Source organism: Dendrobates tinctorius, unplaced genomic scaffold, assembly GCF_039654945.1.
Source record: "Dendrobates tinctorius isolate UK_male_01 unplaced genomic scaffold, ASM3965494v1 ptg000143l, whole genome shotgun sequence".
NCBI lineage: Eukaryota > Metazoa > Chordata > Amphibia > Anura > Dendrobatidae > Dendrobates > Dendrobates tinctorius.
Genome location: NW_027361810.1, coordinates 13,121,399 through 13,138,218, shown reverse-complemented (window position 1 = coordinate 13,138,218; position 16,820 = coordinate 13,121,399). Strand labels below are relative to the sequence as shown.

General features: G+C 45.1%; 1 protein-coding gene across 1 annotated transcript in view; it reads right to left on the bottom strand.

The window, feature by feature from the left end:
* Window positions 1–3,025: 3,025 nt before the first annotated feature.
* OBSL1 (obscurin like cytoskeletal adaptor 1) overlaps window positions 3,026–16,820 on the bottom strand; it is a 72,591-nt gene continuing 58,796 nt past the window's right edge. Inside the window, exons 22-26 of the mRNA XM_073545504.1 lie at window positions 16,404–16,565; window positions 15,746–15,850; window positions 12,047–12,313; window positions 11,552–11,821; window positions 3,026–4,409 (exon numbers count right to left, since the gene is read on the bottom strand). Of these exons, the coding sequence (XP_073401605.1) occupies window positions 4,399–4,409; window positions 11,552–11,821; window positions 12,047–12,313; window positions 15,746–15,850; window positions 16,404–16,565 (815 nt within the window). The 3' untranslated portion in view covers window positions 3,026–4,398. The remainder of the gene's footprint in view (window positions 4,410–11,551; window positions 11,822–12,046; window positions 12,314–15,745; window positions 15,851–16,403; window positions 16,566–16,820) is intronic.

Here is a 16,820-nt window from a genome sequence, read left to right as displayed (position 1 = left end):
CTTTAGTACTGGACAGGTGAGAGAACTTGGGGCAGTTTCTGATGTCTTAATAATAATACTAAGGCAATCTTTAGATCGTGATGTTGGGGCCGAGAGGACTGGAGTTTGGGAAACACTCGATTAGACAGTCCTGCTTCTGGTGTAATAACACGATCTGCGTCATTGCACGGATCAAGGCCATAGAACTGCAAGACGTGTTATGTGACCAAAAGCAAATTCCCTAACCCTTACCCAGAAACTCTGGATAAAGGTTTTTGCCATATTTCATACAAACAGCTCAGTGATTGAGAGCAGAAGGTCTGATGCTATGACACTGCTAATATACATTATATGAACGCTGAGGACTGCAGGCAATGTGAAATGTTGTATGATGGGATTGTAGGAGTAATGTTGCAGATTCAGCGGGTTTCACTAAGATCTCCGCTAAATGTGTTCCACCTTTATTACAGTGAAGTCCATTACAGGTCCTATCCCTCTATAGTGGAAGCTTTATTTTTCTGAATTCATAAATAATATAATTTTGGCTCCTTGTAGCCACCACTAGGGGGAGCGCTCTGGGATTTGTAAATACAGATGTAGAGAGCTCCTCTAGTGGTGAATGCAGGTAGGACAGAAGGCAATGTAGGGCTCCTTTCTCTGACCCATCGCAGATCCATGCACTGCCTCTAATACAAACTACCTGTAGTATTCAGAAACAAAAGGCAAGGGGTCAGAGGGAGAGGTTTATTAGCAAAGGCCAAAAGTGGAGAGTACACAGGCGGAGGGACATGTAGAGAGAGTCTCACATCTTCTAGGAGAAGCAAATCCCCAGCAGCGTGGTAATACATTAACTCACAACAATCAGTCCCCAAAATACAAGTTACCTAGATCCTACATCGGACTGCAAGTGCAGTATTCCATTTTTATGTTTCAGAAATTTTGGAATTTTTGTAAAACAAACATTATTAAATCTAGCGCTATCTGCTATATCTTCTCTTGAAAGCTTTAATGGGCCGTCCAGTGAAAATGTTTTCTGAGAGGTCAGATACATGTGAGAAGTCTGCAATCTAGGGTTGTACCGAACACTGACACCCCTTTGTCACGGCCCAGTGACTTCTATTAGTGAAAATCTAAGACAGCATTCTAAGCAAAGAGCCAATCTAAGCCGTACCAAAGGGGCTGGAGCACTTTATAGAACCCTACCAATCCGTGATGCTGTCAGATCACAGATTTTACCATATACCTGACAACTTTTTGATCGTCATGGAGTGCACAGAGCCCAAAATGTCAAATCTTAACCACTCCTTTTTCATTGTCACACCCATTCCTTTCCTCTGTACCCGCAACCTCAAGACACTAAGCCACAGAAACCTTCCTTCTAGATTCCAGGAGTTTATGGACATTTTTGGTGGGATCAAGGAGATGTAATGATTCTTCCTGGAGTCTGAGAAGTACAGTCATATGTAAAAGTTTGGGCACCCCTATTAATGTTAACCTTTTTTCTTTATAACAATTTTGGTTTTTGCAACAGCTATTTCAGTTTCATATATCTAATAACTGATGGACTCAGTTATATTTCCGGATTCAAATGAGGTTTATTGTACTAACAGAAAATGTGCAATCTGCATTTAAACAAAATTTGACCGGTGCAAAAGTATGGGCACCCTTATCATTTTCTTGATTTGAACACTCCTAACTACTTTTTACTGACTTCCTGAAGCACTAAATTGGTTTTGTAACCTCATTGAGCTTTGAACTTCATAGCCAGGTGTATCAAATCATGAGAAAAGGTATTTAAAGTGGCCACTTGCAAGTAGTTCTCCTATTTGATTCTCCTATGAAGAGTGGCATCATGGGCTCCTCAAAACAACTCTCAAATGATCTGAAAACAAAGATTATTCAACATAGCTTTTCAGGGGAAGGATACAAAAAGTTGTCTCAGAGATTTAACCTGTCAGTTTCCACTATGAGGAACATAGTAAGGAAATGGAAGAACACAGGTACAGTTCTTGTTAAGCCCAGAAGTGGCAGGCCAAGAAAAATATCAGAAAGGCAGAGAAGAAGAATGGTGAGAACAGTCAAGGACAATCCACAGACCACCTCCAAAGACCGGCAGCATCATCTTGCTGCAGATGGTGTCACTGTGCATCGGTCAACAATGCAGCGCACTTTGCACAAGGAGAAGCTGTATGGGAGAGTGATGCGAAAGAAGCCGTTTCTGCAAGCACGCCACAAACAGAGTCACCTGAGGTATGCAAAAGCACATTTGGACAAGCCAGTTACATTTTGGAAGAAGGTCCTGTGGACTGATGAAACAAAGATTGAGTTGCTTGGTCATACAAAAAGGCGTTATGCATGCGCTGTATTGTTGACCGATGCACAGTGACACCATCTGCAGCACGATGATGCTGCAGGTCTTTGGAGGTGGTCTGTGGATTGTCCTTGACTGTTCTCACCATTCTTCTTCTCTGCCTTTCTGATATTTTTCTTGGCCTGCCACTTCTGGGCTTAACAAGAACTGTACCTGTGTTCTTCCATTTCCTTACTATGCTCCTCACAGTGGAAACTGACAGGTTAAATCTCTGAGACAACTTTTTGTATCCTTCCCCTGAAAAGCTATGTTGAATAATCTTTGTTTTCAGATCATTTGAGAGTTGTTTTGAGGAGACCATGATGCCACTCTTCATAGGAGAATCAAATAGGAGAACTACTTGCAAGTGGCCACTTTAAATACCTTTTCTCATGATTTGATACACCTGGCTATGAAGTTCAAAGCTCAATGAGGTTACAAAACCAATTTAGTGCTTCAGGAAGTCAGTAAAAAGTAGTTAGGAGTGTTCAAATCAAGAAAACGATAAGGGTGCCCATACTTTTGCACCGGTCAAATTTTGTTTAAATGCAGATTGCACATTTTCTGTTAGTACAATAAACCTCATTTGAATCCAGAAATATAACTGAGTCCATCAGTTATTAGATATATGAAACTGAAATAGCTGTTGCAAAAACCAAAATTGTTATAAAGAAAAAAAGTTAACATTAATAGGGGTGCCCAAACTTTTACATATGACTGTATCACCATCGTTCAGGAGTCTTCTGAATCATCCGGAGGAGTTGCCAATTATAGAGTACCATTATCTCTACCAATCTGAAGATAGTTTCACTGGATTTTCCCTTTAAAGTGGACCCGTCACTTGACATAAATAGGAAATCTTGTAACCTGATGTAAATGCTTCCGTTCGCTTGAATCCGCCGTCATCCTTTTTTTGTTCCTGCGCCTTTCTGCTCCTGAGATATGGTCCTTTCTTCCAAGTATATAAAGCTAGCATTGTTAGCCAAGTGGGTGTGTTCCTCAGCTCTACTCTGTGGTCATCTCTTTTGAGGACCATACCCAGTTGACTAAAAAGAGAAGAGGGACGAGGAAGCCATATCTCAGGAATGGAGAGGCGCAGGAATAAAAGAAAAACATCGCCAGTTACATTTTTAAGGCACAGGTTCTTATTATGAGCGAAATTCAGGGTCACCATCAAATTATATCTAAAAAGATGTATGATATATCTGCAGGTAATTAAGATGCTTTTTTTCAAAGGTGTTCTTGTCCCAAGATCTAAATATTCTTGAGATCTGTGCCCCCAAACCTATTTGTTAGTCATCACCCTACTGATCCGAAGGCATTCCACAGTGGAATGTGACTACTAAATCATGCAGTGGACCCTTTACCTACAAACCATAGATGTGACTAATAGGCTTTGGGTATTTTGGTGTCTATGACCTTGTGAGCAAGCTTTTGCTCCATTGTTATTAAAAATGGCGGCTGCAACTTAGCTTTTCCCTAGATACACTTACAACATTGGTTCTACAGTTGCCAACTCTCCAAGGATGCCACGAAAGCCACAGCTGGACCCCATTGATCTCCAAGAAGTGATCAGGGTTGGCTGTATCACAAAATTTGCTAGATATTGTAGCCCCAATAATTTGTGAGAGATTCTATGAATCCATTTAGATAAAACACACCTATATTTGAAGCATTGTTTGACTAAATTTCCCCTTTATCATCCATTTTCCAATACTCCTGTGTCTTCTTGTATCACTCCCATAGCGCCATCTTGTCCATGTTGTCCCTTGTCACCCTCCACCAGTCACTATCCTGGTCTGCATACACTCATCTACTTGTCTCACCACCTTCCAGATGGGGAGGGAAGGTTTAGAATGAGGGGTTGAAATAAATTATCGAGTGCTGAGAATACAAGGGTTTAAAGCTCAATCCTAAGAAAAGCTTGGCTTCAGTCGAGCCTTGGCACTTGGCATTGGTATGAGCGCTGCTCTACCTATTCTGGGGCTGGGAGGAGAGGAGCCCGGGCTTGAAAATAGTGCTAACACTTATGGAAGAGACGATGCTGGATCCTGCAGACAGACATGTTTCTATTGTTCTGCTGAAAGACATAAGCAAAGAAGATGTATTATTACTCGTTTGGCCACAAAAACGAGCGTATGTCCACTAGGGCGTATTGTGATAGTGGAGCCTGACGGACAAACAGGATCATTCACAGAAACATATGACTGTACGGTTGTTCCAAAGTTGGTCAATGCAAATAAAAATACACTATGTATTCAGACCCCGCCACTGCTGCAGATGTCCAGGAGAGGATTATGAGAAGCCCCAGAAAATCAATGAGAAAATGGTCCAAGTAGGTGCAAGTCATGAGAGCAACATGTCTCCACGTACTGAAATCACTTCCGAGAAAGCTACCAAGTGTTAGCAACTCTAAGAGTCGGTGTATTGTAATCGGCCAGTGGCTATGTTCATAGTTATTTGGGCTTCTATTCTAAAGGCCCCGTCACACATAGCGATCTCGCTAGCGAGATCGCTGCTGAGTCACAAGTTTTGTGAAACAACAGCGATCTCACCAGCCAGATCGCTGTGTGTGACAGCGATCAGCAACCGGCCCCCCTGCCGGTATCGCTGATTGCTCGGGGAAACCTCTGGACTTTTCTTTGGTCGATGGTCTCCCGCTGGCCAGCACGCATCGCTGCGTGTGACAGGCGGGAGATCAGCGATCTGCTGGTAACTAACGTACACGGGCGTCTCTTAGATACCCGATGTGTACGTTAGTTACCAGCGTGCTGATGCAGGGAGCTGGTAACTAACGTACACATCGGCTATCTGGGTCGCCCTCCCAGGGCCGTGGAATACTCGGTACCGGGCCGGTGTCGGCGGGATGTGTCACAGCAGCGGTGACTCGGTTCGTGGCCCTTGGCGCCCAATTAATGGGGGGAGTTTGAATGGTGGAATGTAGTTAATGGAATAGTTCTTGACGCCACCTGTGGTGTTCGGCAAGTGAGATGTTAAGCCGACGCTGCTTGCAGATCCTCTGGGGCTGGTGGTGTGTTGCAGCCAAGATGGTGAAGCTCCTCACTGGTGAAGCTATAGCCCCAGGGCAGTGTAGATGTGGAGTTAGCGGAGAGGCACAAGCGGTGTGGAAGTTGGTACCCAGATGTAGCAGTGCTGGGTGTGTTGACGCAAGATTCAATGGAGGACACCAGGGCTTGTAGTTCCAAAGCTTTACTCACAGTCTGTAGTACACACAGGTGCCTGCCTCCGTACTGTGTCCTCCGGGTCAGAGGCTCAATCCACCTCCAGGTCAGATGGAATGCTCCCTTCCAACACTCCGCCAACATGTACCTTTCTGAACGTCTCCTCTATAGCGCCTTTAAGTGAAGTACTCCTAGTACTGAGTTACACTGGAGTTCCTCCTGACAGATGTTCCCAAGAACTCTACTTGTACGGCAGAGAGCTGTAGCCTGCTTCGGGGACTCCTCACTCCTGAGTCCCGGCTCACTATCCAAGTTGCTGTTGTGCCCCCAAGTCTTAGATGGGAGTAGTGCATTTACAGCCCACTACTCCACCGGTGTCTGCTGCAAGACCATTAGCATCCATACAACCTCGTGGACCGGGCCCCGGCCTTGCGCTTAGAACTTCGAGGCAGGGTTCTCTCCTAACCCACGTCCTCTGTTCCCTTTTACTCCTTCGTTCCGTACTAATCTCTCTCTTATGGAAGATCAGGTTTCAGTTCAATGTCTTTCTCCTTCTTTCCTTTCCAGTGCCAGCAGACCCAGGTCACTGAGGTCTGCTGCAGCACTCCTTCCTCCATCCCTCTCTCAGGGATCTTCTTTCCTCACTCCTCTCTGAGTGGCTTCCTCTCCCAGACTGACCTGTAATCCTAAACAGTCCCGCTCTTTTATGTATTCCCAACTCCACCCGCCTCCCAGCACGTTTCGTGTTCCAAGCAGGGATCCACCAAAGGTGCTCTGCTACACTCCAAGCAGGGAGTCGCAATGTGGCTTTGCTGAACTACTCTGTTGTGTGGGGTGCGAGTGTTGGAGCGTGGTCAGGAGCCTCCAACTTACCTGGATGGTGGGGCACCACACCTCAGGAGGAGGTGCAGTACCTCTGTGGCGACTGAGCCTCAGAGGCGCCACATACCCCCCCATTAAACACAGCACGGCTGCGGGCTTCAAGGCAAACAAAGCCAACAACACAGGAACATACAAAATTTTTGTAATGCTAAACAAACATTTCTTATACTAAACTTCCCAATGTGGGAGGCACTCATTCTTGAACGTTGCAAACAATTCTTAGTTAACTATCTAAAATCTTAAGTCAAAAGTGCAATTTTCAATACAATACGTAATTCAAAGTGCTATTGTCTGTTACTCACTATCACTTCAGTATTCTTCATCAACACATTTCTTTCCATCTTTAGTGCACATTTTCTACTTTCTTTTAACTCTGAGTGACAACCGTGGTGCTTGGTTCATCACCTACATTTTCAATTCTTTATTCAAATCTCTCATCTCTCTGTCAAAACATTCCTAATTCTATATAAAAGCCATTTCCTAGTTACCAATACTCTCATAAGACACATCATTATCAAATACTTCACATTAAAACTTTCAACAATTCTTGTAAACGCTGGACACCGCTCCCAGCCGGGATCTCTTGCAGTGTCCTTTGATTGGAGTCATACTCCAAATGAGGTAGACCTTATCTTCAAAAAGCGTCTATGTAAAACCAAGAGAGGGCACCCAAAGAGGTGCAACTATTTACAATGGCAGTTCTGGACCATTCAGCGTTCATGATCTCCTTAGTTCAAGTATAAAGGCTGCCATCAAAACTGGGCAACTCTGGGAAAATAAACTAGGACATGATAACCAAAAATGGGAAAACTGGTGCAAAAATAGAAAACAATGGCACAACTGTGCAAATACCCTCCTGGGTAATGAGATTTACTAATGGTTGTTGTTTCCTCCTGGGGTTTCTGGACTGGAACCGCTACCAGATGTGAGAAATGCATTGGCAGTCCTCAGGTATTCTTCCTCCAGTGGGGTGAAACGTGCAGCGTTCTGTACCTTTGGCTGTCGGACTGGTACGGCTCGAGCTTGGCACATGGGGGCAGTGGGCGGTCTCTGCCTGTAGGTCTCGATGAGATCCTCCGGGTCTCGCCTAATGTTCATAGTGTACCAGCCTCTCAGACCTTCGTGTCTGGTGAAGGTTACGTGATCTCCCGGGCTCAGGTTCCTGGCAGGGTGCCCTTTTCTCAAATGTGGTTCCACGTCTCTCCGATTGAAAAACAGGTCGGAGATTCGGCTAGGGTCATGGATAAAGCCGAACCCCCTCTCATGATTCACATTCAGGACGTGGCCTCAACCTGCCGCATCTCTGGGACCTTAGTGACCGGCTCTGACCTGTTCCTTCCGGTCCAAATCTGGACCCAGTACCGGTAGCCGGCGCCGCTCCCTCTCCCGGTGTTCAGCTGCCAGTTGCCGGATGGTAGCTTGACAACTATCCCAGTTCTCATCATCCTCCCATTCCTCCCGGGACCGATCCAGGCTGGTTTTGTACCGCGGCGCCACCGTCAGGGGTTCCGGTGTTTCCCCCCGGGGACAGGTATCCCGGTCCCAGACCAGATCTAGCACGACCTGGCCAGCCGCTGCGACCGTGGTACACCCCAAGGCCTTCCCAGGTGTAGGGGCATCAGACGTACCTGGGGCCTCCTGGCGGTGTGGTCTCTGCTCCGGTGCAGGCGTAGTGGCGGAGGGCGCTGCCCGGTGGGACACCGGGGTCGGCGGTGGAACTAACGGCGGGTCCGCAGGGCTCTCTGGCGGGACCTGCGCAGCCGCGTCAGGTCCGGGCGGGAGCTCCTCTTCCTCCACTTCGGCTCCCAGGGCCTCATACAATTCCTCCTGTGGCGGCAGCGAAGGGGCTCCGGATGCTGCCGGTGGTGTAATGGCGGCGGCAGGCTCCACGGAATCTGCCTGGGGAAGCTCCGGTGCAGCAGCAGCGGTTACCGCAGGTGTAGGCCCCTCCTGGGCGCGCTGTCAGTTCAGTCTCCACAAGGCCTCCTGCCTCAGTCGCAAACATTGAGTCAGCCGGGCAATCTCCTCCTCCAGCTGCCGTCGATTCAGCCTAGAAGCAGGGTCCGAGCCTTCAGCCATGGCGCCGGGGAGATCCACCTCCCCGCGCTCCGCAGGCCTCCTTCCCTCTTCTTCCATCATGGCGTTCTGGCGTTCTTCCTGTCTCGGCTCTTTTCCCGCCACTGCCTTCTGCCCCTCCTTCTTGGGGCAGCGTCTTCTTCCAGTGCCTCCATACCAAGCCAGTATATGAACCCCTCGGGGGGTGGGCCATGTGCTGTCACATAGTAATTCAGGCAGGGGAGGCGCAAGACTGTTCGCGGTCTTTCCTAGGACCTCCCATATCGTCACGCCCTTCTTCTCCGCGCCAGCAGCCATTTTTAATGTTCATTTTACAGTCTATTAAATTGGGTCTTCTGCACATTCTCAAAAGTTTTAAGTCCAACAAATCTTAGGCACACAGAACCCGATGGCATCTGGTCTCGTCATCCTGTTCGTGACGCCAAGATTGGGTCGCCCTCCCAGGGCCGTGGGGTACTCGGTATCGGGCCGGTGTCGGTGGGATGTGTCACAGCAGCAGTGACCCGGTCCATGGCCCTGGGCGCCCAATTAATGGGGGGAGTTTGAATGGTGGAATGTAGTTAATGGAATAGTTCGTGACGCCACCTGTGGTGTTCGGCAAGTGAGATGTTAAGCCGACGCTGCTTGCAGATCCTCTGGGGATGGTGGTGTGTTGCAGCCAAGATGGTGAAGCTCCCCACAGGTGAAGCTATAGCCCCAGGGCAGTGTAGATGTGGAGTTAGCGGAGAGGCACAAGCGGTGTGGAAGTTGGTACCCAGATGTAGCAGTACTGGGTGTGTTGACGCAAGAATCAATGGAGGACACCAGGGCTTGTAGTTCCAAAGCTTTACTCACAGTCTGTAGTACACACAGGTGCCTGCCTCCGTACTGTGTCCTCCGGGTCAGAGGCTCAATCCACCTCCAGGTCAGATGGAATGCTCCCTTCCAACACTCCGCCAACATGTACCTTTCTGAACGTCTCCTCTATAGCGCCTTTAAGTGAAGTACTCCTAGTACTGAGTTACACTGGAGTTCCTCCTGACAGATGTTCCCAAGAACTCTACTTGTACGGCAGAGAGCTGTAGCCTGCTTCGGGGACTCCTCACTCCTGAGTCCCGGCTCACTATCCAAGTTGCTGTTGTGCCCCCAAGTCTTAGATGGGAGTAGTGCATTTACAGCCCACTACTCCACCGGTGTCTGCTGCAAGACCATTAGCATCCATACAACCTCGTGGACCGGGCCCCGGCCTTGCGCTTAGAACTTCGAGGCAGGGTTCTCTCCTAACCCACGTCCTCTGTTCCCTTTTACTCCTTCGTTCCGTACTAATCTCTCTCTTATGGAAGATCAGGTTTCAGTTCAATGTCTTTCTCCTTCTTTCCTTTCCAGTGCCAGCAGACCCAGGTCACTGAGGTCTGCTGCAGCACCTCCTTCCTCCATCCCTCTCTCAGGGATCTTCTTTCCTCACTCCTCTCTGAGTGGCTTCCTCTCCCAGACTGACCTGTAATCCTAAACATTCCCGCTCTTTTATGTATTCTCAACTCCACCCGCCTCCCATTACGTTTCGTGTTCCAAGCAGGGAGCCACCAAAGGGGCTCTGCTACACTCAAAGCAGGGAGCCGCAATGTGGCTTTGCTGAACTACTCTGTTGTGTGCGGTGCGAGTGTTGGAGCGTGGTCAGGAGCCTCCAACTTACCTGGATGGTGGGGCACCACACCTCAGGAGGAGGTGCAGTACCTCTGTGGCGACTGAGCCTCAGGGGCGCCACATATCTAAGGGACGCACGTCCCTTGGATACCCGATGTGTATGTTAGTTAGCAGCTCCCTGCATCAGCGCGCTGGTAACTAACGAACACAGCGACGCCGCGCACTCAGCGTCGCTGTGCTGATCGCTGGTGAAGCTGTCTGTTTGACAGCTCACCAGCGATCATGTATCGATTCGCCAGCGATCCTGACACGTTGATATCGTTGTCGGGATCGTTGGTGAGTCGCTATGTGTGATGGGGCCCTTACACTACCAGGAGGAACAGATTTCTGTGGTTCATCCTGAATGTTGAAAACATTGATGAATGGGTTAGGAGACATTTAGGGGCATTTAGGGGCATTGGTGGAGCCAGTGGTGATCTTTCTTCTCTAGCTCTTTAACACGTCCAAAAATTCAATATGCCAGGCCACCAGAAAACCAGAGAATCCTCCAGTGGGTCCAGGCTCTGACACAATCGTGGACCTCAAAGTTTCAACAGAAGACAACCTCATTTGGATCCAATAACTCGCCATTTGGGTTCTGCCTAGATAGAGGGTAAACCTAAGAATGATTTTTTTCTTGTTAGACCAAGAACTCTTATAGCAATTTCTCTCTTTGAATCAGACTTTTTTAACTATACATTTAACGGCCTTCAACACAATCTCGAGGAAGATCGATTATGTGCAAGCCTAGATAGGTCCACCAAATTCTTCTTCACCGTTATCTTGTTAGTATCATGCCATCAGGTCGCTTTTCTTCCTCTTCACCTTGTTCCTTCCATTCTTCTGACCATGATGTCCTTCTCCAGTGATAGTTCTCTTCATATGATGTGTCCACAGGAGACAAGTCGTTGCTTGGTGATCCTTACCCCGAGTGACATGTCAGGCCTGGTTTGATCCAAAATTGATTTGTTTGTTCTTCTTGCCGTCCATGGTATTGATAACATCCTTCTCCAGCTCCACATTTTGAAGGTCGTCGATTGTCATCCTGTCTTCTTTATCGTCTAGGTTTCACATCCATATGTTGCCACAGAAAAGACTAAACTATGTACAAGATGTATTTTCATCGCCAATGTAATGTTCCTCGATTTGAAGACCTCGTCCAGTGACTTCATTGTTGATTTGCCGATAACTATTCTCTTAGTGACCTCCGGCGTCATCGCTACACAGACTTTTACCATAAGTTAAATACCGGGATTCATAAAGGTTGACTAATTGTAGATTGTGCACGCACAAAGACTGGACTTTACAAGGTGTTGGCAGTATGTCAGCTAAAGAGTGACTCTAGGAATGGCATTCAGGATACATACACAGATACTGTCAGATCTGATTGTGTGGTGCTGTGTATGGAAAGATCTGTTACCTTGTACGATGAGCTGCGCTTCAGAACGTGTTTTCCCAGCTGCAAATCTGACGGTTCCTGACATTGCAGGATATGTATTCCGCAGGGTGAGCTTGTGCCGGTTCCCTCTGACCTCCACAGCGATGTCACCTCCGTTGTGCAACATGACCCCATGTAGGCTCCATTGTGGAGGTCTGGATGGAGGAATGGAGACCTCACACTCGAAACAAGCATCATCGGGGGCCGTCACTCTGACATCTCTCAGGTTTTTATATAGTTGGATGGTTAAACCTGAAACCAATCGATTTAAAGATTTAGGGACAATGTAATTTTGCAACTCTCCAACTAGTATTTTCCCAGGATTGGACTTCTTATTCTCTGCTGTCATGTAAAACATAAACATATATGTTTTTTGTTTAGTTTCTACTATAAAATAAGATGTTTATTCATAGGTATATTATGTCACAAATCACTTTCTTGCCTCTTGAATTAGTAGAAACGTTGATTGGTGCTCACCCTCCACTAGTAAACGGCCTGAGGTCTGGCCTCCTGTGGTCTTCATAGTATAGAGGTCCTCATCTTCTGGGCCAACGTCATTGATGAATAGTGTTCGATAGGCGTCCTCACTGGTGATCTGGTACTTGTCAGAGGAAGGAATGACTTGGTTTCCTTTCAACCAACTTACCGAAGCTCGTGCTGGACTGACCTTGCATTCAAATATGACACGATGACCTTGTAGAGCCGTCTTGTCTCTCAGTGATTTTACAATGCGGACAGGTAGCTCTAAAAGAAGAGTTGATGAAGGCAGTATTATAGTAGTTTCATTCCTGTACATAGGGAGCAGTATTATAGTAGTTATATTCTTGTACATAGGAGCAGTATTATAGTAGTTATATTCTTGTACATAGGAGCAGTATTATAGTAGTTATATTCTTGTACATAGGAGCAGTATTATAGTAGTTAAATTCTTGTACATAGGGGCAGTATTATAGTAGTTATATTATTGTACATAGGGGTAGTATTATAGTAGTTACATTCCTGTACATAGGGAGCAGTATTATAGTAGTTATATTCTTGTACATAGGAGCAGTATTATAGTAGTTACATTCCTGTACATAGGAGCAGTATTATAGTAGTTATATTCTTGTACATAGGAGCAGTATTATAGTAGTTACATTCCTGTACATAGGGGCAGTATTATAGTAGTTATATTCTTGTACATAGGGGGCAGTATTATAGTAGTTATATTCTTGCACATAGGAGCAGTATTATAGTAGTTATATTCTTGTACATAGGAGCAGTATTATAGTAGTTACATTCCTGTACATAGGGAGCAGTGTTATAGTAGTTATATTCTTGTACATAGGAGCAGTATTATAGTAGTTATATTCTTGTACATAGGGGCAGTATTGTAGTAGTTATATTCTTGTACATAGGGGCAGTATTATAGTAGTTATATTCTTGTATATAGGAGCAGTATTATAGTAGTTATATTCTTGTACATAGGGGCAGTATTATAGTAGTTATATTCTTGTATATAGGAGCAGTATTATAGCAGTTGTATTCTTGTACATAGGGAGCAGAGTTATAGTAGTTATATTCTTGTACATAGGGGCAGTATTATAGTAGTTATATTCTTGTACATAGGGAGCAGTGTTATAGTAGTTATATTCTTGTACATAGGGGCAGTATTATAGTAGTCATATTCTTTTACGTAGGGGCAGTATTATAGTAGTTATATTCTTGTACATAGGAGCAGTATTATAGTAGCTATATTCTTGTACATAGGGGGCAGTATTATAGTAGTTATATTCCTCTACATAGGGGCAGTATTATAGTAGTTACCGTATATACTCGCGTATAAGCCGAGATTTTCAGCCCATTTTTTGGGCTAAAAGTCCCCCTCTCAGCTTATGCGTGTGTCATATATGCCAGGGGGTCGGCGGGGGAGGGGGAGCGGGGGTGTCAGAACATACTTACCCCCCGGCACGTCTCTGCAGCCCTCTGCTTCTCCCACGGTCTCAGGTGCCTACCTTCAGCGGTCACGTGGTATCGCTCATTAAAGTCATGAATATGTGCATATTCATGACTTTAATGAGCAGTACCATGTAACCGCTGAAGGAAGGAGTAGCTGCCAGAGACCGTGGGAGAAGCGGGGCTGCAGAGACCGTGCGAGGAGGGGGTAAGTATATGCGATATTCACCTGTCCCCGGTCCATCGTTGCGTGCCGCTCAGTCCTCCGCGTCCTCTGGTTGTGATGTTCAGGTCAGAGGGCGCGATGACGTAGTTAGTGCGCACCCTCTGCCTGAACAGTCACTGACAGAGGACCCGGAAGACAGAGTGGCGCGCAGCGGTGGAACAGGGACAGATGAATATCTCAGGTGCAGGGGCCCTGAGCCAGCGGTGACACTGGCACCTGTCCCCTATAGTGCTCCAGTGTCCCCGCCTGCTCAGGACACCGGCATCTGGCCCCCAGCGACGAGAGGTGAGCATGTCATTATTTTTTTCTATTTGCAGCAGCAGCATATGGGGCCTATTCTATGGAGAATCTTATGGGGAAGCATATGGGGCATAATCTATGTAGCATTTTATGGGGGCAAAATCTATGGAGCATCTTATGGGGCAGCATATGGGGGCATAATCTAAGGAGGATTTTATGGAGCATCTTATGGGGCCATAACCTTTATGGAGCAGCATATGGGGCATATTCTATGGAGCATCTTATGGGGCCATTATTAACCTTTGTGCAGCATTATATGGGGTGTATTTTGTATGGAGCAACGTATGGGGCCATCATTAACTGTATGGAGCATTATATGGGCTCCTGATCCAATATGGATATTCAAAAACATTTAACCTACTGATGTCTCAATTAATTTTACTTTTATTGGTATCTATTTTTATTTTTGAAATTTAAAAGTAGCTGCTGCATTTTCCGCCCTAGGTTTATACGCGAGTCAATAAGTTTTCCCAGTTTTTGTGGCAAAATTAGGGGGGTCGGCTTAGGTCGGGGTCACATTGTGTTATGGCAGTCCGTTAGACGGACTGCATTACACCGCGGCATAACGCGGTGTAACGCAGTCCGTTAACGCTGCCATTGACCCCCATTATCGGGCGCATCGCGACGCATGCCGTATAGCGTCATGCGCTTGCGATGTGCCGTCATTCAGTGACAGAGCCTCGGACGCTAGCACAGATTAATCATCTGTGCTAGCGGGTATAGCATAACGCGATTGCGTTATGCTATACCGTTAACGTAGCCCGTCAACGCTATGCGTTAAACGGGCTGGGTTAACGCTATATGAACCTGGCCTTATACTCGGGTCGGCTTATACATGAGTATATACGGTATATTCTTGTTCATAGGGGCGATATTATAGTATGGTAGTTATATTCTTGTACATAGGAGCAGTATTATAGTAGTTATATTCTTGTACATAGGAGCAGTATTATAGTAGTTATATTCTTGTACATAGGGGCAGTATTATAGTAGCTATATTCCTGTACATAGAAGCAGTATTATAGTAGTTATATTCTTGTACATAGGGGACCGTATTATATAGTAGTTATATTCTTGTACATAGGGGCGTTATTATAGTAGCTATATTCTTGTACATAGGGAGCAGTATTATAGTAGTTATATTCTTGTACATAGGGGACCGTATTATATAGTAGTTATATTCTTGTACATAGGGAGCATTATTATAGTAGTTATACTCTTGTACATAGGGGCGGTATTATAGTAGTTATGTTCTTGTACATAGGGGCAGTATTATAGTAGTTATATTCTTGTACATAGGGGCAGTATTATAGTAGTTATATTCTTGTACATAGGGGCAGTATTATAGTGGTTATATTCTTGTACATAGGGGGCAGTATTATAGTAGTTGTATTCTTGTACATAGGAGCAGTATTATAGTAGTTGTATTCTTGTACACAGAGGCAGTATTATAGTTGTTATATTCTTGTACATAGGGACAGTATTATAGTAGCTATATTCTTGTACATATGGGCAGTATTATAGTAGTTATATTCTTGCACATAGGGGCAGTATTATATAGTACGTAGTATAGAAGTTAGTTATATTCTTGTAAATCTCAAGTTACTTTTTTCTATATATTATATTTTGAGCTACTTTTACAATTATTGCTGAATATTTTGATTGGCAAACATTAATCTGTTAACACAGATTAGGGAGAAGATTTTGTCGCTTACCTTTGACTTTGAGGTTTGCTCTTGACTCTACTCTTCTGGCTTGAAACAGAATTTCTCCGGAGTCTTCACATTGAGCCCCACAAATAAGAAGAAAGTGTCTTCTTCCTGTAGAAACATAAAAAACATGCAAAAAAGCTGAATAGGAGCATTTGAAAATGTGTTCAGTTTGATGCTATTATAAAAGATTAGAGTTTGGTCAATGCCAGTTCTTAAATAAATTAACGTGGGGGGGGCGCTATTGTAGTGATGTCTATGAATAAAAATGTCTGTTGTAATGGTGTAATGTGGTATTGCATGGCAAAACTAAATGTAAATTGTAGTAACATTAGAAGAAATCATGTCTCATATATAATATAAAAGGAGCTAGAAAATAATACAAAACATTAGATAACATAAAAAAAAGCCATTTCATGTGCATGGGAGACATTCCTTTTAATTCTCTAGGGCATGGACTGTATTAGAAATGCGGGTATTGATTTTTCTATCACTTTACGTTGAAAAAACTTCAATCAATGAAATGGTTGATAACCGAGAGCCATTGATGACATTCACCTGCATGGCACGTAGCGATAAGATGGATTTAGGTGTATTGTCCCTATAAGTCACATCAGCCCATACAGTATGTGTTACATAATTAACTATATAAAGCACTAAAAACCTTCTTGGCGAATCTTCGTGGTTGATGTTACTTTGATTTTCTCTCCATTTTTGAACCATTCTCCTTTGGCCTGGGCACAGGATAACTCGCAGATGAATGCCGCGTTGTCGTTCTCCGCGATCTCAACGTCCTGCAGGTCTTTTAGGATTTGTGGTTCTTGTTCTGTCGATATTGAAAATATAGGACATTTATAATAATTTATTAGATGTAAAAAAAAAAAACTACCATAACCCAAAATAACATCGGTCTGGTACAATAATAAAATCAATTACTCTATACCAGACGCCCCATAAACATATTTTACAAATCTCGGACCAGATCCCCTCAATAAATACAAAACCCCGACCCGAGCCCCCATATACATATGGTCCCCGCAGAGCCTTTTAACTAATACAGACCCAGACCAGACCCCCTCTT